The 23,409-nt window shown below is 43.4% G+C and overlaps 1 protein-coding gene across 1 annotated transcript in view; it reads right to left on the bottom strand.

The window, feature by feature from the left end:
- Positions 1-653: 653 nt before the first annotated feature.
- The window catches only part of LOC143512748 (uncharacterized), a 27,331-nt gene continuing 4,575 nt past the window's right edge, over positions 654-23,409 (bottom strand). Inside the window, exons 2-10 of the mRNA XM_077003405.1 lie at positions 17,361-17,541; positions 13,384-13,440; positions 12,946-13,002; positions 5,221-5,277; positions 4,221-4,277; positions 3,419-3,478; positions 2,457-2,513; positions 1,655-1,714; positions 654-748 (exon numbers count right to left, since the gene is read on the bottom strand). Of these exons, the coding sequence (XP_076859520.1) occupies positions 669-748; positions 1,655-1,714; positions 2,457-2,513; positions 3,419-3,478; positions 4,221-4,277; positions 5,221-5,277; positions 12,946-13,002; positions 13,384-13,440; positions 17,361-17,433 (558 nt within the window). The 5' untranslated portion in view covers positions 17,434-17,541 and the 3' untranslated portion in view covers positions 654-668. The remainder of the gene's footprint in view (positions 749-1,654; positions 1,715-2,456; positions 2,514-3,418; positions 3,479-4,220; positions 4,278-5,220; positions 5,278-12,945; positions 13,003-13,383; positions 13,441-17,360; positions 17,542-23,409) is intronic.

Raw genomic sequence — 23,409 nt, 5'->3', positions numbered from 1 at the left:
ACATCTGAGTATATACATGTCTTTGAATGGCTGCCTGGCATAAAGATTTTGGGGAAATGGGTAGTGATGTAACACTACAGGATGTGCTAGAGTATGATGATGAAGGGCTTAATCCTGAAAATAGATAAACATTGGGCAACAGTCTCTATAGCTTTCCATTATTACCAATTAATACATGTTTTCGTGTAATTCGGCACACTGCCGTACAGCTTCCTACGGAACCATTAGAAATATCTGGTTCTTACTCAGTAGACTTACATTGCATCAGTTACGTTCTCTTAGGCATGATCTATGAGTGTGTTTTAATTTACAGTGAAAGAGTCAAAGAAATAGTTCATATGCAAACATAAGCAAATTACACAGATAAGCAATACTCAATAATCATAAAAAAATACAATTAATATTAACACAGTCCACAAAGGACATTTTCCCTCAGTTTGCTTGACAACATTTGGAAGATTAGACCAATATCATGTAAAATTATTCGAATTCTAGATAATAATTTGAATAATAATTCAAATTCTAGATATGTTTTAATTACTGGTAACTCCAAGAGAAAATTCTGCTGAGTTATTTCCTCAGCCTCATTGTGATGTCAAATCCATTATATTAATATAGAAAGGTTTATCCACATTTGCTATTATTCTAAAAATCTCTAAAGTAAGCCATCAGAATGAACACACACACTCACCTATTTGTGAGGACGTTGTCATGGTCTGAGTGGTTTGAGGCTGAGCACTAGAATTGGCTGGAATAAGATGCATGTAAATTAATGTGTATTTAAAAACACTTTTCGAATTTGACATCTGAGTATATACATGTCTTTGAATGGCTGCCTGGCATAAAGATTTTGTGGAAATGGGTATTGCTGTAAAACTACAGGATGTGCTACAGTATGATGATGAGCTGCTTAATCCTGAAAATAGATAAACATTGGGCAACAGTTTCTATAGCTTTCCATTATTACCAATTAATACATGTTTTCGTGTAATGCATGCAGAGCCGGAGTGACTAATCGGGAGATTCGGGAGGATTCCCGATGGGCCGGCTCATGTCAATCTCTAGTTTGGGACAATTGGGAGGGGAAAATAATTTTGGGCCGGATTTGGTCATGAAACTCCCAGGCTGAAAAAGTGTCCCACTCCGGCCCTGAATGCATGTCACACTGGCGTACAGCTTCCTACAGAACCATTAGAAATATCTGGTTCTTACTCAGTAGTCTTACATTGCATCAGTCACGTTCTCTTAGGCATGATCTATGAGTATGTTTCAATTTACAGTGAAAGAGTCAAAAGAAATAGTTCATATGCAAACATAAGCAAATTACACAGATATACTTAATAATCATTAAAAAATACAATTAATATTAACACAGTCCACAATGGACGTTTCCCCTCAGTTTGCTTGACAACATTTGGAAAATCAGACCAATACCATGTAAAATTATTCGAATTCTAGATAATAATTCGAATAATAATTCAAGTTCTAGATATGTTTTAATCACTGGTATCTCCAAGAGAAAATTCTGCTGAGTTATTTCCTCAGCCTCATTGTTATGTCAAATCCATTATATTAATATAGAAATGTTTATCCACATTTGCTATTATTCTAAAAATCTCTAAAGTAAGCCATCAGAATGAACACACACACTCACCTGTTTGTGAGGACGTTGTCAGGGTCTGAGTGGTTGGAGGCAGAGCACTGGAATTGGCTGCTATAAGATGCATGTAAATTAATGTGTATTTAAAAACACTTTTCGAATTTGACATCTGAGTATATACATGTCTTTGAATGGCTGCCTGGCATAAAGATTTTGGGGAAATGGGTAGTGCTGTAACACTACAGGATGTGCTAGAGTATGATGATGAAGGGCTTAATCCTGAAAATAGATAAACATTGGGCAACAGTCTCTATAGCTTTCCATTATTACCAATTAATACATGTTTTCGTGTAATTCGGCACACTGCCGTACAGCTTCCTACGGAACCATTAGAAATATCTGGTTCTTACTCAGTAGACTTACATTGCATCAGTTACGTTCTCTTAGGCATGATCTATGAGTGTGTTTTAATTTACAGTGAAAGAGTCAAAGAAATAGTTCATATGCAAACATAAGCAAATTACACAGATAAGCAATACTCAATAATCATAAAAAAATACAATTAATATTAACACAGTCCACAAAGGACATTTTCCCTCAGTTTGCTTGACAACATTTGGAAGATTAGACCAATATCATGTAAAATTATTCGAATTCTAGATAATAATTTGAATAATAATTCAAATTCTAGATATGTTTTAATTACTGGTAACTCCAAGAGAAAATTCTGCTGAGTTATTTCCTCAGCCTCATTGTGATGTCAAATCCATTATATTAATATAGAAAGGTTTATCCACATTTGCTATTATTCTAAAAATCTCTAAAGTAAGCCATCAGAATGAACACACACACTCACCTATTTGTGAGGACGTTGTCATGGTCTGAGTGGTTTGAGGCTGAGCACTAGAATTGGCTGGAATAAGATGCATGTAAATTAATGTGTATTTAAAAACACTTTTCGAATTTGACATCTGAGTATATACATGTCTTTGAATGGCTGCCTGGCATAAAGATTTTGTGGAAATGGGTATTGCTGTAAAACTACAGGATGTGCTACAGTATGATGATGAGCTGCTTAATCCTGAAAATAGATAAACATTGGGCAACAGTTTCTATAGCTTTCCATTATTACCAATTAATACATGTTTTCGTGTAATGCATGCAGAGCCGGAGTGACTAATCGGGAGATTCGGGAGGATTCCCGATGGGCCGGCTCATGTCAATCTCTAGTTTGGGACAATTGGGAGGGGAAAATAATTTTGGGCCGGATTTGGTCATGAACTCTCAGGCTGAAAAAGTGTCCCACTCCGGCCCTGAATGCATGTCACACTGGCGTACAGCTTCCTACAGAACCATTAGAAATATCTGGTTCTTACTCAGTAGTCTTACATTGCATCAGTCACGTTCTCTTAGGCATGATCTATGAGTATGTTTCAATTTACAGTGAAAGAGTCAAAAGAAATAGTTCATATGCAAACATAAGCAAATTACACAGATATACTTAATAATCATTAAAAAATACAATTAATATTAACACAGTCCACAATGGACGTTTCCCCTCAGTTTGCTTGACAACATTTGGAAGATCAGACCAATACCATGTAAAATTATTCGAATTCTAGATAATAATTCGAATAATAATTCAAGTTCTAGATATGTTTTAATCACTGGTATCTCCAAGAGAAAATTCTGCTGAGTTATTTCCTCAGCCTCATTGTTATGTCAAATCCATTATATTAATATCGAAATGTTTATCCACATTTGCTATTATTCTAAAAATCTCTAAAGTAAGCCATCAGAATGAACACACACACTCACCTGTTTGTGAGGACGTTGTCAGGGTCTGAGTGGTTGGAGGCAGAGCACTGGAATTGGCTGCTATAAGATGCATGTAAATTAATGTGTATTTAAAAACACTTTTCGAATTTGACATCTGAGTATATACATGTCTTTGAATGGCTGCCTGGCATAAAGATTTTGGGGAAATGGGTAGTGCTGTAACACTACAGGATGTGCTAGAGTATGATGATGAAGGGCTTAATCCTGAAAATAGATAAACATTGGGCAACAGTCTCTATAGCTTTCCATTATTACCAATTAATACATGTTTTCGTGTAATTCGGCACACTGCCGTACAGCTTCCTACGGAACCATTAGAAATATCTGGTTCTTACTCAGTAGACTTACATTGCATCAGTTACGTTCTCTTAGGCATGATCTATGAGTGTGTTTTAATTTACAGTGAAAGAGTCAAAGAAATAGTTCATATGCAAACATAAGCAAATTACACAGATAAGCAATACTCAATAATCATAAAAAAATACAATTAATATTAACACAGTCCACAAAGGACATTTTCCCTCAGTTTGCTTGACAACATTTGGAAGATTAGACCAATACCATGTAAAATTATTCGAATTCTAGATAATAATTTGAATAATAATTCAAATTCTAGATATGTTTTAATTACTGGTAACTCCAAGAGAAAATTCTGCTGAGTTATTTCCTCAGCCTCATTGTGATGTCAAATCCATTATATTAATATAGATAGGTTTATCCACATTTGCTATTATTCTAAAAATCTCTAAAGTAAGCCATCAGAATGAACACACACACTCACCTGTTTGTGAGGACGTTGTCATGGTCTGAGTGGTTGGAGGCAGAGCACTGTAATGGGCTGGAATAGGATGCATGTAAATTAATGTGTATTTAATAACATTTTTTGAGTATGACATCTGAATATATACATGTCTTTGAATGGCTGCTAGGCACAAAGATTCTGTGGAGATGAGTATTGCTGTAAAACTACAGGATGTGCTACAGTATGATGATGAAGGGCTTAATCCTGAAAATAGATTTACATTTACGGCATTTGGCAGACGCCCTTATCTAGAGCGACTTACATTTTGTCTCATTTTTATACAAGTGAGCAATTGAGGGTTAAGGGCCTTGCTCAGGGGCACCTCAGTCATGGCCTCAGGTCTGGGAATCGAACCCACGACCCTCCGGTCACAAGACCAGCTCCCTAACCACCAGGCCATGACTGCCCATAGATAAACATTGGGCAACAGTTTCTGTAGCTTTTCATTATTACCAATTAATAAATATTTCCTTTTGATGCATGTCACACTGCCGTACAGCTTCCTACAGAACCATTAGAAATATCTGGTTCTTAATCAGTAGTCTTACATTGTGTCAGTCACTTTCTCTTAGGCATGATCTATGAGAGTGTTTCGATTTACAGTGAAAGAGTCAAAGAAATAGTTCCTATGCAATCATAAGCAAATTACACAGTTAAGCAATACTCAACAATCATTAAAAAATACAATTAACATTAACACAGTCCACAACGGACATTTCCCCTCAGTTTGCTTGACAACATTTGGAAGATTAGACCTATCCTGGGTAAAATTATTCAAATTCTAGATAATTCGAATAATAATTCAAATTCTAGATATGTTTTAATCACTGGTAAGTCCAAGAGAATATTCTGCTGACTTATTTCCTCAGCCTCATTGTTATGTCAAATCCGTTATATTAATATAAAAAAGGTTTATCCACATTTCCTAGAATTCTAAAAATCTCTAAAGTAAGCCATCAGAATGAACACACGCACACACCTGTTTTTGAGGATGTCGTCATGGTCTGAGTGGTTGTAGGCAGAGCACTGGAATTGGCTGGAATAGAATGCATGTAATTGAATGTGTAATTAAAAACATTTTTCGAGAATGACATCTGAGTATATATGTCTTTGAATGGCTGCCTGGCACAAAGATTCTGTGGAGATGGGTAGTGCTGTAATACTATTAAAGGATGTGCTAGGACCCTCGCAAGGGTGAAAAGCTGGTCAAGTGTTCCACCACCAGGACAGAACCCACATTGTTCCTCTTGTAACTGAAATTCGACTACTGACCAGACTCTCTTTTCCCGAACCCCTGCATAGACCTTACCAGGGAGGCTGAGGAGAGTGATCCTCCGATAGCTGGAGCACACCCTTCGGTCCTCATTCTTAAAAACGTTTGCCAGTCCAGAGGCACTGCCCCCGATATATGAGAAGAATATATATTGAGAAGAATACTCCCAAGTATTCCTTCAATCCCTAATCACATCCCCAGTCGAGGTCAGCAGATCCCCATCCCCACTGTATACAGTGTTGGTCGGGAACTGCTCCCGACCTGAGTTGCCTGACACTTTGCCAGAATCTTCTCGGAGCCGATCGAAAGTCACTTTCCCTGGTCTCACTGAACTCTTCCCACACCTGAGTTTTTGCCTCTGCGACAGTCAAACCCACGATCCGCCTGGCCCTCCTGTACCTGTCTGCTGCCTCCAGAGTCCCACAAACCAACCAGGCCAGATAGGACTCTTTCTTCAGCACGATGGCCTCTCTAGGTGTCCACCACCAGGTTCGGAGATTGCCGCCGTGACAGCCACCAACAATCTTGTGGCCACAGCTCTGGTTTGCTGCATTGACAATGGAAGCACAGAACAAAGCGCACTTTTACTCAGTGTCTCAGGCCTCCCTTGGGATGCGGTCAAAGCTCTGCCAGATGTGGGACTCTAAGACCTTTCTGACAGGTTCCTCTGTCAGATGTTTCCAGCAAACAGTTACAATACGTTTGTGTCTGCCAGGTCTGTCCGGCATCCTCGCCCGTCATCTGATCTATCTCACCACTAGGTGGTGATCGGCTGACAGCTCAGAGCTCCTCTCTTTACCCGAGTGTCCAAGACACATGGTCGCAAGTCCGACACAACCATCACAAAATCAATCCTCAAACTGCAACCTAAGGTGTCCTGGTGCCATGTGCACTTATGGACACTTCTGTGCTCGAACATGGTGTTCGTTATGAACAGACTGTGACGAGCACAGAAGTCCAATAACAGAACTACACTCGGGTTCAAATTGGAGAGACTGTTCCTCCCAATCACGCCCTTCCAGATCCTACTATCATTGCCCACGTGACGTGAGCACACAAAGCGACGTGATCACAAGAATGCAAATGTGATTGTTACACATCTTCATTACATCCTCTGCCTTTACAACGAACTTACATTGTGTCGCATACGCACAGGATATGTGCTATACACAGCCAAATTCCCCTCAACAAATACACTGCTCAAAAAAATAAAGGGAACACTTAAACAACACAATATAACTCCAAGTCAACCACACTTCTGTGAAACCAACCTGTTCAGTTAGGAAGCAACATGGATTGTGAATCAATTTCACCTGCTGTTGTGCAAATGGAATAGACAACAGGTAGAAATGAGAGCAAGACCCCCCCCCCCCCCCCCTATAAAGGAGTGGTTCTGCAGGTGGGGACCACAGACCACTTCTCAGTACCTATGCTTTCTGGCTGATGTTTTGGTCACTTTTGAATGTTGGTGGTCCTTTCACACTCGTGGTAACATGAGATGGACTCTACAACCCACACAAGTGGCTCAGGTAGTGCATCTCATCCAGGATGGCACATCAATACGAGCTGTGGCAAGAAGGTTTGCTGTGTCTGTCAGCGTAGTGTCCAGAGGCTGGAGGCGCTACCAAGAGACAGGCCAGTACACCAGGAGACGTGGAGGAGGCCGTAGGAGGGCAACAACAGCAGCAGGACCGCTACTTCCGCCTTTGTGTAAGAAGGAACAGGAGGAACCCTGCCAGAGCCCTGCAAAATGACCTCCAGCAGTGGTTAGAAACCACTGCACAAATGGTTAGAAACCGACTCCATGAGGATGGTATGAGGGCCCGACATCCACAGATGGGGTTTGTGCTCACAGCCCAACACCGTGCAGGACGCTTGGCATTTGCCAGAGAACACCAGGATTGGACAATTTGCCACTGGCGCCTTGTGCTCTTCACAGATGAAAGCAGGTTCACACTGAGCACGTGACAGATGTGACACAGTCTGGAGACGCCGTGGAGAGCGATCTGCTGCCTGCAACATCCTTCAGCATGACAGGTTTGGCAGTGGGTCAGTAATGGTGTGGGGTGGCATTTCTTTGGAGGGCCGCACAGCCCTCCATGTGCTCACCAGAGGTAGCCTGACTGCCATTAGGTACCAAGATGAGATCCTCAGACCCCTTGTGAGACCATATGCTGGTGCGGTTGGCCCTGGGTTCCTCATAATGCAGGACAATGCTAGACCTCATGTGGCTGGAGTGTGTCAGCAGTTCCTGCAAGATGAAGGCATTGAAGCTATGGACTGGTCTGCCCGTTCCCCAGTCCTGATTCCGATTGAGCACATCTGGGACATCATGTCTCGCTCCGTCCACCAACGTCACGTTGCACCACAGACTGTCCAGGAGTTGGCGGATGCTTTAGTCCAGGTCTGGGAGGAGATCCCTCAGGAGACCATCCGCCACCTCATCAGGAGCATGCCCAGGCATTGTAAGGAGGTCATACAGGCACGTGGAGGCCAAACACAATACTGAGCCTCATTTTGACTTGTTTTAAGGACATCAAAGTTAGATCAGCCTGTAGTGTGTTTTTCCACTTTAATTTTGTGTGTGGCTCCAAATCCAGGCCTCCATTGGTTAATAAATTTGATTTCCATTGATGATTTTGTGTGATTTTGTTGTCAGCACATTCAACTTTGTACAGAACAAAGTATTCAATGAGAATATTTCATTCATTCAGATCTAGGATGTGTTATTTGAGTGTTCCCTTTATTTTTTTGAGCAGTGTATTACATAAACTACTCCCCACGAAGAGTGACGCTGGAGCGAATGCATCCACCGACAGAGTGGTGTTAGTGATTACACAACGTCCGGCTAGCTCAAACTCTTGCAACCCTGTCGGGCCTTTTGTACATGAATACACATAGAAACTATTTTCTCTATAAGACAATGGACTCTTATTAACGATATTGTCATTTTGGAGTCCGAGTCGAGTCGAAAGTCATTAGGGACAAGTTTCAGTTCAAGTCTGAAGTCTTTTTGTAGGCAACTTAAGTGCGACTTCGACTTGAGTCGCTCACTCGAGTGTCCATCTTTGCTATGTAGTGATCGATTACTCTTATAGCTTATCAAACAACCCACTAGTCTACTCACCACAGTGTTAATAACACAAATATGACCAGATATGCCCTTTTGTATTGTTGCCTTTATTTACTGATTGTCATATAGTGTTTGATCTAGAATTTTGATGTGTGTCTTGGAGGAAGTAACAAAGGTTCCAACTCGCCCATCATGTAGTAAAACATAAATTAGATCAAACAAGAATGGACATACCTGCACCTCAAACACACACACACACACACACACACACACATTAATTGTACAACAGCCCTTGACCTCAACCTCCCAGCACACATAGTGTGTACACTCACCAGCAGGGGTGTATGCAAACATACTATCGGCGCCACTCGAACGAAAGTTGTTGAGCGGGGGGGTGGGGGGTGGGGGGGGGGGGGGGGGGAACGTAAGATGGACACAGAATTCAGTATTATATCTGATCGATTTGGCGCCCCCTCTAGGGCAGCGCCCCTATGCGTCGCATACGCTGCATACCCCCTTTTTGTGCCACTGCTCACCGGCCACTATTTGGTACACCTTGCTAGTACTGGGTTGGACACCCTTTTGCCTTAAGAACTGCCTCTTAATCATTCATGGCATAGATTCAGCAAGGTACTGGAAACATTCCTCAGAGAGTCTGGTCCATATTGACATGAAACCAACACACAGCGAATGCAAATCTCCTGTTCTATCACATCCCAAAGGTGTTGGATTGAGATCTGGTGATCGTGGAGACTGTTGAGTATAGTGAACTCATTGTCGTGTTTAAGAAACCAGTCTGAGATTATTTGCACTTTATGGCATAGCGCGTTATCCTGCTGGAAGTAGCCATCTGAAGATGGGTACACTGAGGTCATAAAGGGATTGACATGGTCAACAGGTAGGCTGTGTCATTGACACAATGGTCAACTGGTACTAAAATATGCCAGGAAAATATCCCCCACACCATTGCACCACTACCACCAACCTGAACTGTTGATACAAGGCAGGATGGATCCATGCTTTCAAGTTGTTGACACCAAATTCTGACCCTACCATTCGCAGCAGAAATCAAGAATCATCAGATCAGGCAACATTTTTCCAATCTTCTGTTGTCCAATTTTGGTGAGCCTGTGTGAATTGTAGCCTCAGTTTCCTGTTCTTAGCTGACAGGAGTGGCATCCCTTGTGGTCTTCTGCTGCTGTAGCCCATCCACCTCAAAGTTCAACGTATTGTGCATTCAGAGATGCTCTTCTGCATGCCTCGGTTGTAACGACTGGTTATTTGAGTTAATGTTGCCATTCTATCAGCTCGAACCAGTCTGGCTATTCTCCTCTGAGCTCTAGCATCAATAAAGCATTTGTGCCCACAGAACTGCCGCTCACTGGATATTTTCCTTTTTTTTGACCATCCTCTGTAAACCATAGATATGGTTGTGTTTGAAAATCCCAGTAGATCAGCAATTTCTGAAATACTCAGACCAGCCCATCTGGCACCAAGAACCATGCCACATTCAAAGTATCTTAAATCACATTTCTTCCCCATTCTGATGCTCAGTTTTAACTGCAGCAGATTGTCTTGGCTTGGGTTGCTGCCATGTGATTGGCTGATTCGACATTTGCATTAAAATTTATTTGAGGGGGAACCCCGCTATGGGCATTTACATAAAACAGCTGACAAACACACCAGACCAAAGAAGCTGTCACACGCTTCACCCAGACGTTGCACATAGTGCAAATGAAGACCATGACCACAAATGAAGGGAAAAGAAAAAGGAGACTGGCAGCTTCCAAAAGTTGGCTACTTATTCTGCAAGGGAATGCAAAAAAAGAAGGAAGCGATCATGTCTGTCTCAGGGAAAATGGAGGATTCAATGAATAAAGTGCACAAACACAAAACCTGTGACAAACCAAATTAAGGATATAATAACCAGAAGGCAACTAGTACATAGACAAGAATATAGACAACATATAGACAAATGACACTCAGGTGGGCAACTCCGAAGGCGAAGGGACATAAATGTGGTGGTAAATGGTGAGAGGGGAAAGTAGCTGTCTGTTCCACCAGGAATTCCCAGAGGCCTGAGGAGGTGTCCGACCCACTAGCCACCTTGTAAACTCCAGCTTCGGTCCCCAGTGTGAAAGAAGTCAGGTCACCAATCCTGGCTCCTTTGTCTTTGGTCACAGCTCTGGATGTCCTGAGCCTTTCCATCCTTTCTAGTCCACTCTAGTCCAGCGCAGGAGGACAGGAGAACCTTTCATGCTTCACCTGTCAGTCATGTCTTTGTTTTGTATTTCCATGTGCTCATGGTTTTCTCATATGTACTCCTGCCATGTTCCTGTCAACAATTATAATTTAGTCCCCTTGCAAGTCCTGTGTATTTAAATCCTGTTTTCTCTTTCCTTGCTATTCTTTGTTATACAGCCTCAATTGTTATTCGCAAGTATTATCTGGTTTACAGTTTCTAGGAGTCTTTGGTGTTTTATTTAGCCCTGGTGGTTGACTGGTATTTTGGTCTGTTTTCTCCCTGTTATGACTAACAGGACATAAACTAGTCACAGGTGCAAATGATTACACAAGGCGGACACTGAAACGTGGGGTATGAACACGGGCCAAAACAGAAGCATGTGGAAGAATGAAATGTGGAAATGGAAATCAAAACACAATACACGAGGGTGTTGCTGGTGGAACCACGATGCCAAGGAGGGGGCAATAGTGATAGGTGCCACCTAAAGTGATCTCCATTGCAACTCTTTACATTAGATCAGCCTGCACATTTATGTGCATTCCAAATCATTCTGCTCTCATGCACATGCAGATTCCAGTTTGAATTAATTTACTTTGATTTGATTTACTTTTATACTTTGATTCCTAAAGGTGATCTGTATCACATCTTCCAAATAGCTAAGGTATTCCAGGTATTCCAAATATCAATAGGTGTATGTACAGGGCTTATTACCAGAGCCGGAGTGGCTAATCGGGAGATTCGGGAGGATTCCCGATGGGCCGGCTCATGTCAGTCTCTAGTTTGGGCCGACTGGGAGGGGAAAAATAATTTTGGGCCGGATTTTGACATGAAACTCCCGGGCTGAAAAAGTGTCCCACTCCGGACCTGGGCGGAGCCACCGCGATTGCATAGTTTTTGACCCTTGCGGACCCTTGCAGCAGTCACGACGTGTCAAGTGAACCTAGATTACGAAGCTCAAGTGTTCAGTGAAGGCAGCAGCAGAGTAAACGAGACGCGACCGGAGCATGCGCAGTTTTCTCATAAAACAGCCTGATCGCTTGACCCGGTGACAGCGCCAGCTAACGTGTTTATAATTGTAACGAGTAACTATACAGCACGTAAAAAATGTATCGGAGTAAAAGTATTAAACTGATGGAAAATATGTAGTGAAGTAAAAGTGGAAGTAGGAGAAAAAAATAATACTCCAGTAAAGTACAGATACAGCATTTTAGTACTTAAGTACAGTAGCGAAGTAGTTCTACTTCGTTACTATACAACTCTGCTTTTATTGTGATAAACACAGATGAAGTCCAGCGCGGTAGCGTAAGCACACACAGACGACTCACGCTGGCACGAACTCAAGACAAAGACGAGCACAAGACATTGCGCGAACGCACATTAAATAGGTGATTAACACATACCCTCGTGATCTCGAAACAAGGCACAGGTGAGACTACGAACACGCTCACAGACGACCCACACCCACGGAACTACAAACATGGACATAACTGCAGGCTGTCACGTATGGTAACGCCCCCTCTCCTAGCTGTCACTCCGGGTTCCCTCGTGTCTGTGTTCCTTGCCTGTTTATCCCGCCCTGCTCGTTTGTCTCAGTGATTCCTCGTTTGTTACCACGCCCCTGTGTCATTGTTATCACCTGTCCCTTGTTTCAGTTCAGTGTTATAAGTCCCGGTTATTCCCCAGTCTGGTTATCTGTGGTTTTGTGCTTTGTACTTTGTTCATGCTGTTGTGAGTACTTCTCGTTCGCTGCCCAGTCGCTCTGTGTTTCATGTAACTGGTTGTTTCGTTTGTTTCCGTGTTCTACTCGTGTTTTAGTTCTGGTTTCATTCGGTCATGTCTCTCCATATTTCGTGTTCGGACTCCCTCTCTGATTTGACCTCTGCATTTCTATTCGACCCTGATTTCAGTATTCCCTTTATTAAATCTTGCTCTCCTCAGCGTTTGTGTCCGCCTCCTCACTCCGCAGCGAGTGCTGCGTTACACAGGCAGACAACGTAGCGACACGCCCACAGGGAGGGGTCCGGAGCGGTCACCGTGACAAAAGGTTTATCCACATTTGCTATTATTCTAAAAATATCTAAAGTAAGCCATCAGAACGAACACACACACTCACCTGTTTTTGAGGATGTTGTCATGGTATGATTGGTTGGAGGCAGAGCATTGGAAATGGCTGGAATAAGATGCATGTCAATTAATGTGTAATTAAAAACATTTTTCAAATATGACATCTGAGTACATATATATTTAACTTCCATCAAATATAGACTGAAGACTCACCTGTTTCTTTAGTACTTAAATGACCACTAGCATCACAGATAGCACTTCTTGTCCTTGTTCTTTAAATTGTATTTTTGTCTGTCTATGGTTATTTGTGCTTCTAGATATGTTTTAATCATTGGTAATTTCAAGAGAAATTTGTGCTGACTTCTTTCCTCAGCCTCATTGTTATGACAAATCCATTATATTCAAAGACAAAGGTTTATCCACATTTCCTAGTAGCTATTCAAAAAAACATCCATAGTAAGACATCAGAATGAACACACACACACACCTGTATTTGAGGATGCCGTCATAGTCTGATTGGTTGGAGGCAGATCAGTGGAATTGGCTAGAATAGGATGCATGTAAATTAATGTGTAATTAAAAAATTTTTTCAAGTATGGCATTTGAGTATATACATGTCTTTGAATGGCTGCCTGGCATAAAGATTCTGTGGAGATGGGTAGTGCTGTAATACTAAAGGATGTGCTAGGACCCTCGCAAGGGTGAAAAGCTGGTCAAGTGTTCCACGACCAGGATGGAACCCACATTGTTCCTCTTGTAACTGAGATTTGACAATTGACTGGACTCTCTTCTCCTGAACCCCTGCATAGATCTTATCAGGAAGGCTGAGGAGTGTGATCCACCGATAGCTGGAGCTCACCCTCCACTCCTCTTTCTTATAAAGTTTCACATCCCCAGTTGAGGTCAGCAGATCCCCATCCCCACTGTATACAGTGTTGGTCGGGAACTGCTTTCCCCTCCTGAGTTGCCTGACAGTTTGCCAGAATTTTCTTGGAGCTGATCGAAAGTCACTTTCCATGATCTCACCGAACTGTTCCCACACCTGAGTTTTTGCCTCTGCGACAGTCAAAGCCATGATCCGCTTGGCCCTCCTGTACCCGTCTGCTGCTTCCAGAGTCCCACAAACTTTCTTCAGCACGATGGCCTCTCTTACCCGAGGTGTCTACCACCGGGTTCGCAGATTGCCGCCGTGACAGGCACCGACAACCTTGCGGCCACAGCTCCGGGCTGCCGCATTGGCAATGGAAGCACGGAACAAAAGCGCACTTTTACTAAGTGTCTCAGGCCTCCCTTGGGATGCGGTCAAAGCTCTGCCAGATGTGGGACTCTAAGACCTTTCTGACAGGTTCCTCTGCCAGACGTTCGCAGCAAACATTTACAATACGTTTGGGTCTGCCAGGTCTGTCCAACATCCACGCCCGCCATCCGATCCATTTCACCACTAGGTGGTGATCGGCTGACAGCTCAGCTCATCTCTTTAACAGAGTGTGCAAGACACATGGTCGCAAGTCCTACGACACAATTACAAAATCAATCATCGAACTGCAACCTAAGATGTCCTGGTGCCATGTGCACTTATGGACACCTCTGTGCTCGAACATGGTGTTCATTATGGACAGTCTGTGACGAACACAGAAGTCCAATAACAGAACTGCACTCCCACGCCCTTCCATGTCCTACTGTCACTGCCCATGTGAGCACACAAAGCGACGTGATCACATGAACGCAAATGTGATTGTTACAGCCTCTGCCATCCAGAATAACAACGAACTTACATTGTGTCATATACACACTATGTGCTATACACAGCCAAATTCCCCTCGACAAAAATTACACGATCTGTTCCCCACGAAGATTGTACATCTTTACTATATAGTGATCGATTACTCTTATAACACTGTGGTGAGTAGACTATTGGGTTTTTTGGTAACACAAATACAAGCTGATTTGCCCTTCTGTACTGTTTGTACTTTATTACCTTTATTTACTGATTGTCATATAGTGTTTGATCTAGATTTTTGATGTGTGTCATGGAGGAAGTAAGAAAGCTTCCAACTCGCTCTGTTAATCATTTCGTCATCAAATTTATTTATTTTCCAAGCTTGAAAATTATCATTGTACACCATTGCACACAATTGCACTATAAACACAAACTCACACATTGAGCTAGAGGGCAAGGATTATAGTGTCCTTCTAGGCGATGCGGTTGAACATCATACTGCTTCCCCCTCTAATCACACAATCTAAAACAGGTAAAACTCACTCTATACATACCAGTCTAGGTGCAGTGACTGACGTCCTCTATTGGACTGAGATCTGCTGATTGTGGAGACTGTTGAGTACATTGAACTCATTGTCGTGAGATTAGTCAAGATTAGTCTTCTGCTGCTGTAACCCATCCACCTCAAGGTTCGATGCATTGTGCATTCAGAGATGCTCTTCTGCATGCCTCGGTTGTAATGACTGGTTATTTGAGTTAATGTTGCCATTCTATTAGCTCAAACCAATCTGGCCATTCTCCTCTGACATCAACAAAGCATTTGTCCCCACAGAACTGCCACTCACTGGATATTTTCACCTTTTGGACCATTCTCTGTAAACCCTAGATATAGTTGGTGAAAATCCCAGTAGATCAGCAGTTTCTGAAATACTCAGACCAGCCCATCTGGCATGAAGTACCATGCCACATTCAAAGTCACTTAAATCACCTTTCTTCCCCATTCTGATGCTCAGTTTGAACTGCAGCAGATCGTCTTGGCTTGAGTTGCTGCCATGTGATTGGCTGATTCGACATTCGTGTTAAGATTTATTTGAGGGGGAACCCCGCTGTGGGGATTTACATAAAACAGCTGACAAACACACTAGAGCAAAACATAAAACACGCTAGACCAGAGAGGAAAGTGGGACAATGTCGGCAGTGATGTCAGTAACTCTAATCTAAGGTAGGTTTTCTTGGGTTAGGCCCCCAGAGGCCATCCCAGTGTCTGCAATGCCCCCAAAGATTGTCTCTACAGCAGCAGAGGATGTCCCCTTGGCTACACCTTTCCCCGAGGTCAAAGAGGGGCCTGCACCGGTCCCTGAGGCCTGAGAGGGGCTTGTACATGTCCTTGTCACATATAGCCCCACATTTACCTGTCAATCATGTTTTTGTTTTGTATTTCCATGTGATCTTATTTTGGTTTTCCAAATTTGCCATGCCCCTGTCAACTATTATAATTTAGTCTCCTTGCAGGACCTGTGTATTTAAATCCTGTTTTCTCTTTCCTTGTTAGTCTTTGTTATACAGCTCAATTGTTATTCGCAAGTATTATCTGGTTTACAGTTTCTAGGAGTCTTTGGTGTTTTATTTAGCCCTGGTGGTCGACTGGTATTTTGGTCTATTTTCTCCCTGTGTTATGACTAACAGGACATAAACTAGTCACAGGTGCAAATGATTACACAAGGCGGACACTGAAGCGTGGGGTATGAACACAAGCCAAAACAGAAGCATGTGGAAGAATAAAATGCGGAAATGAAAATCAAAACACAATACATGAGGGTGTTGCTGGTGGAACCACGATGCCAAGGAGTGATAGTGATAGGTGCCATCTAAGGTGATCTCCAACGCAACTCCAGAGCACATTTAACTGCATCCCAAATCATTCTGCTCTCATGCACATGCAGATTCCAGTTTGAATTAATTTACTTTGATTATGCCTGTGGCTCTTGGTTCGCCCAAAGGTGATCTGTACCACATCTTCCAAATAGCCAAGGTATTCCTGGTATTCCAAATATCAATAGGTGCATGTACAGGGCTTATTACTAACAGTAATTAACACTACAGCCGACAACAACCACCATAAACACAATGTCCACCCAACTATAGAAAAAAAAAATACATAAATAAATCAAACCAAGTGGGTATCACTGGAGAGCAAACCAGGACGGTGCCCAAGTAAAGAGAAAATATAGACCGTAGTCTATATTTGTAGTCCCTAGCTATATATGTATACAAAGATAGAAAGTATCTCTATTTAAACTAGTCTGATCCTAACCAAAAGTTACAGGGGTGGCACCTGCCCACTTTCCTAGATTATCTATACATTGTTCTGAACCTACATGGTGCACAATGTAGGCGCGTGCACATTTTCTCTTTTTTTCCCTTTGAGAATTCAAACCTGAAATCTTGGAGTGTATGAAATAAAGCAATTTGGATAAATAATCTAAATATATATCGAACCAAACATACTTCAATAACTACCTGTTAGCTTTATGTTTGTTTACTAATTTATCAAAATGTACTTTGTCCATAGTTAAACATTTTTTTGTTTTCTGCCTGATGTGGAGTGTTTATGCTCTCATCCCTACATGTTAAATCATGTACTAGAAACTTCCAGCAATCTTGTTCATAGGGCTGAACTTTCAGTGAAGGTGATGTCAAGACAATTTCAGTACAGAAGATAGAACCATATGCATGTGCCTTACCTGGTGTACCTGGGTTTGGTATGGTGCTTATTATGATGAACAGCAAGCCAGTGAGAACAGTGGGAAAACTCATCTTGATGTCAGTCAAGAGCTTCTGAAGGATCCAGCATCTAAGTGTGTCAGTGACTTTGTTACATCATGTTATGAAAAGTGTGAAGAGCCTGAAAAGTGTAGGTACAACCTGAAAAACAACATTCATACAAGGAAAGGAGTGCATACAAGGAAATATTTTTCTCTTTGGTTTTAAATGAAGCATTAAATCACATTTTTGCTTTTCAGAGTGCATTCAAGGAAACGTTTTTCTCATTGGTTTTAGCAATAAGCATTAATGTTAAATCGTAATTAGATTAGAATAGATTAGATTAGATTCAATTTACCCTAGTACAGGTACTGCATAACGAAATGCAATATAGCATCTAACCAGAAGTGCAAATGAGCAAAACGTGCAATCTGTACATGAGCAGGTAGTGAATAAATAAGGAGACATATACAATAGATATGTACACAGGAAGAGGAATGTGCAGTACAGTAGTAGGACAGTAAACAGTAGCAGCAGTATTGCTATTTAGCAGTGCAAATATGGCATGACATGAAAGGAGGATATATACAGTGACTACATACACAATTTGGAGAGGATGGCATAACTAAGGGTAGAGACATAAGGTAAGGTAAAGGAGGGTTATCAGATTTATCGTTTAATCCATACCTTAAACACTATGTTTTCCACCACAACCTCACTGACAGTTTTGAGTGCTAAGTGCTCTGACCATAACTAATATTTTCCACTGGATTCTGTGTATAGACGTCTATGAGTAGAATGGTTTACCGTTTCTAATATTTAAGGACGTCAGGGCTGGCTCGGATGCCGTTCCTCCAACAACCACTAGAGGCACCCGAGTCAGTCCTAGAATAAGTGTAATCAGCAGTGATCACTGATGAATCGTTTTGGCTCTCCTTCACATTGTCAACCCTCTCTCTGCTTTCTCTTGTCATTACGTTGCGTTCCCATGCGAAAGGTCTCTCACCACCTTATGCTTTCTCTCTCTCTCTCTTCTCTATTTACCTATTCTATGACTTAGAGTATCTATCTCCTGCGCCTGCTCCTGTCCTATCTCAAGTTTTCATCCAGCTATTTCTCTTCCTATCTGTTTCACGTTTATTTTGCGAAGGGTTTTTTGGTTATTGGCATCTGCCTGCTGCCATTTACTTCCCCTGGCATCCTTAGTTTAGTTTTTATGCGTTGAGTTTCTTCCGTGTTATTTCAGTTTCCTTTGTTATTTTTCTACCATGTTTCTACGGTTGAGTATTGCCTTTTTACGTGTCGAGCTTTCCACGTTGTTTTCAGTTATCTTTTCTCCCGGATTCTCACGGAGTTTTATTTTGCGCGTCGAGTTTTCCGTGTACTTTGTGTTCTGTTTGACTGCTGTGTGTGTGTGTGTGTGTGTGTGTGTGTGTGTACGTGCACACATTCACTTTTTTTTTTGCCGTCTCTATTTGGGTTTGTCGGCACTTGGGTCTATTTCTCCCTTTATTTTACGCGGTGTGTACTGGTTGGTACACCCTTTGTTACAAAGAAGTCCTACTTATGCCTATTCTGCAATTTCAGGACAAACTTTTGAAAATGACCAAACTAGGTTTTGATCTTTCATGCCATACTGTCAGTAAAGTGAGACTTTATTTTAATTACAAGTTTTTATTTATAAGTAGTTTGCTTACTTGGATTGTTAAGCGACATGTCTTGTTTCTTTCAGTAACTGGCTGAAGGTGTGACGGGCGGGGTGAGCAACTAAAAAGGAAGCGATCACACCAAGTCTCAGGGAAAAAGGATGGTTTAATAGAAAGCGGTCAACTGGTACAAAGACAAGACATATATAGGCAAACAAACGACCCTCAGGTGAGACGGATCACGGGCTCCGCCCACCTGAGGGACGCACACAATGTCACAATAATAATAATAATAATAATAATCTTTATTTGTATAGCACCTTTCATACATACATGCAACTCAAAGTGCTTTACAATATAAATAAAATAAACATTAAAAGGAGATAAGACAAAAAGACAAAAGGAAAATGTTAAAAGAAATTAAAGATAAAAATATTAAAATAACATAAAAAGTAAAAAAGGTAAAGTAAATAAGATAATAAGAAGTAAAGTAAATAAGATAAAACTATTAAGATAATTGGATTTAGAAAATAATAGACAACATAATGTAATAAAGTAAATAAGATTGAGAATTTCTTAACTAAAAACGGATCTAAACAGGAATGTTTTGAGACTGTTCTTAAAACTATGCAGGGATGAAATGCCTCTGAGCTCTTCAGGAAGAGAATTCCAGAGCTTTGGGCCATAGTGGCTAAAAGCACCCTCGCCAATCTTTAGTCGGCTTTTAGGAATCACCAGTAGATTACTGTTTGAAGACCTGAGAGACCTGACTGGAACATATCTAACCATCATTTAGATCATCATTACTGAGGTAAGAGGGGCAAGACCATGAAGACATTTAAAAACCATCACTAGAACCTTAAAATCTATTCTAAAGCTGACAGGTAACCAGTGCAGTGAGTGGAGTGCAGGTGTAATATGATCTCTCTTTCTCCTGCGGGTCAGAACCCTTGCAGCCGCGTTCTGAACTCGCTGTAGGTGCGAAATAGAGCTCTTTGGAAGAGCAGATAGAACAGCATTACAATAATCTAGCCTTGATGTGATAAATGCATGGACAAGTTTTTCACTGTCAGCAGGAGAGAGCATATCTCGTACCTTAGTGATGTTTCGAAGGTGAAAGTAAGCTGTCTTGCATGTAGTCATGATGTGTGATTTGAAGTTGAGCTCATTATCAAAGGTGACGCCCAGGTTCTTAACACATTGTCTGGCATTCAGATTCATATGATTTAAATAAGTCTGGACATCATTCCTCTGTGAATCACTGCCAAGAACAAGAACCTCTGACTTCTGTTTATTTAACTGTAGAAAATTGTCAGACATCCATGTCTGTATATCATCTATGCAGTCAAACAGTGAGCAAATTGATTTTAGGGCTTTAGGTTCTAGCGAGATATACAGTTGAGTGTCATCTGCATATTGATGATAACTAATACCATGTTTTTTAATGATGTGTGGTAACGGAAGCATATATAGGTTGAATAGTAACGGCCCAAGAATTGATCCTTGGGGGACGCCACAAGTTATTTTTTGACGTGTGGAGGAAGAGGTACCTAATGCTACATAGTAATCACGCCCAGTTAGGTATGATCTAAACCAGTCTAAGTCTAAGCCACTAAGGCCTACCCACCTCTGTAGTCGATCAAGAAGTATTTCAGTGCTGTGGAGAGCTCTGAAACCAGATTGAAAAGTGTAATTTATTTGATTTACTTTGACATAGTCATTCAACTGGATTGACACTACTTTTTCAATTATTTTGCTAAGAAAGGAAAGGTTAGATATAGGTCGATAATTATTAAGAATTGTGGGATCAAGATTTCAACACATCACATGTTCAAAACAACAACAACAGCCGCTGTGGACGGAGGCGACCGGTAGGGGGCCGCCTCACCGTGACAGAAGGCTTGTTTCTAAAGCACAGTTTTAGCTTGTAAGCCAGCAGACTAATCTAAATCCATGACAGTTTTCAATAAGAAATGTAGAGAGTGAGTGTAACGATCTGCGTGGCGCAGAGCATGGAGGCGGACACAAACGCTGAGAAGAGCGAGATTTATTACAGGGCATTCCATAATCGTCGTCGAAGTCACAGGCAGGAGTCATAACCGGAGAGCCAGCCAAGTGAGACAAGTACAGGGGCATGATCAAGACAGACACGAAACAAAACCAGGCAGGATAACACAGAACAGAGCATGAATCAACAGAGTAAAACACCAGGAACAGGGCACATGAATCACGAGAGAACGAAACAGCCAAACATCCAAAACAACCGACAAAGGACATGGGAGACTCAGGGGCTAATATACACTGAACTAAACTAGGACCAGGTGCTAACAATGACGACAGGGGCGTGGCAGACAATAGGGAATTATCAAAACAAACGAGCAGGGCAGGATGAACAGGCACGGAACACAGACACAAGGGAACCCAGAGTGACAGCTAGGAGAGGGGGCGTAGCCATACGTGACAGTACCCCCCCTCAAAGCGTGCCACTCCGGGGCACGCAAGGGCAGACAGGACAGAGAACCAGACTAGGACAAGACAGGGAACCACGGTACATGGCGAGGGACAGGGACAGCAGACACAGGACAGACCAGAGGGACAGGACGTGGGACCTGGGGCATGGCAGGGACAAGGACAGGAGACATGGAGACTGGCCAAGAGCTGGACTGGGACACGGCACGACACGGGACACAGGGAGACTGCACAGGGCCAGGGCGAGGCACAGGAGCAGGGCCAGACAGGACAGGACCGGGGACAGACATGGGAGTGGGGCCAGGGGACAGGGCAGAGGCGTACACTGAGGCAAACACGGCTTGGACGACGGAGACTGGGACAGGAACGAAGTGGGTCATGACTTGGGGAACAGACATGGGGACAGGGACAGAGATGACACCATGGGAAACAGACACAGGAACAGGAACATGGACACGAACAGACACAACCACGGGGACAGGAACCAAAACAAAACCAGGCACAGGACACGGGAGCAAGGGGAACATGGGCGTAGAGGCAGGAACACAGGGCGGAACAGGCAACACATTGAGTCCAAGCCCACACGTGGGCAGCACAGTCTCTTGGGGGACAGGCCTGGCTGGCAGGCGGGCAGCGGGAACAGGAGCCGGCAGGTGGGCAGCGGGAACAGGAGCCGGCAGGCGGGCAGCGGGAACAGGAGCCGGCAGGCGGGCAGCGGGAACAAGCAGCGTCCGCTGGCGGGCAGCGGGAACAGGCAGCGTCCGCTGGCGGGCAGCGGGAACGGGGGCCGGCATGGACGACCCCTCCTGGGTCGCAGGGACAGGAACCGACAGACAGGCAGCGGGAACAGGAACCGGCGTGGACAACCTCCTCCGGGTCACGGGTACAGGAACCGGCGTGGACAACCTCCTCCGGGTCGCGGGTACAGGAACCGGCGTGGACGAGACGTCCTCGGGGGGCGGAACCACCGGGCTGAGGTCCTCGGGGGGCGGAACCACCGGGCTGAGGTCCTCGGGGGGCGGGACCGCTGGGCTGACGTCACCGGGGGGCGGGACCGCCGGGCTGACGTCACCGGGGGGCGGGACCGCCGGGCTGACGTCACCGGGGGGCGGGACCGCCGGGCTGACGTCACCGGGGGGCGGGACCGCCATGCTGACGTCACCGGGGGGTGGAGCCGGCCACTCTTGCCGTGAGTGTCCACTACTCCCCCCCAAAAAATTCTTTGGCGTCTTAAGGGGAGAAGCTGGCAGGATCAGAGGAGGGAGGTGCTCCTCATGGAAGGCGACTTCTTCATGCGCTGTGGCGACGGGGCTCTGAGTCGGAGGTGTGGTCTTCCTCCTTCCCCGGTCTGGTCTGCGCCTGGAAGAACATACAGACACAACTGCTTCTCGGTGGCTTTCATTGTGACTCCGCCTCGTCTGAGGTATCGGGAGCTCACAATGGCTTTTGAAAGCCAACCGAGAGCCAAGCCAACGCTTGTCTGCACATTCATTCCGTCTGCCCGAGTCTCGCGCTACAGGTTGCTCCTCCTTATAGCGTGTATCAAGTCGGGCAGACACATAGCGCTTATCAGGGAGCTTGTCGCTAAAGCTAGAAACCGAAAGTGATTTCGCCTTGTTTTTACAGCGACGAGACTCCCCTGTACCCACAGCGCAAGTGGAATTCCTGTCTCTGGTTCGTTCACGCTGTAATACCGGAGAGTCGAACCGAATTAAACCAGCCAACATGTCATTACAGCGATTGAACTTACCAGAGTCTCGCTCTCTCGCTGTGTCCTTGTATGGTCGGTTGTTATGTAACGATCTGCGTGGCGCAGAGCATGGAGGCGGACACAAACGCTGAGAAGAGCAAGATTTATTACAGGGCATTCCATAATCGTCGTCGAAGTCACAGGCAGGAGTCATAACCGGAGAGC

This window comes from Brachyhypopomus gauderio, chromosome 4 (genome assembly GCF_052324685.1).
Source record: "Brachyhypopomus gauderio isolate BG-103 chromosome 4, BGAUD_0.2, whole genome shotgun sequence".
Classification (NCBI taxonomy): domain Eukaryota; kingdom Metazoa; phylum Chordata; class Actinopteri; order Gymnotiformes; family Hypopomidae; genus Brachyhypopomus; species Brachyhypopomus gauderio.
This window is presented reverse-complemented; position numbering and strand designations above follow the sequence as displayed.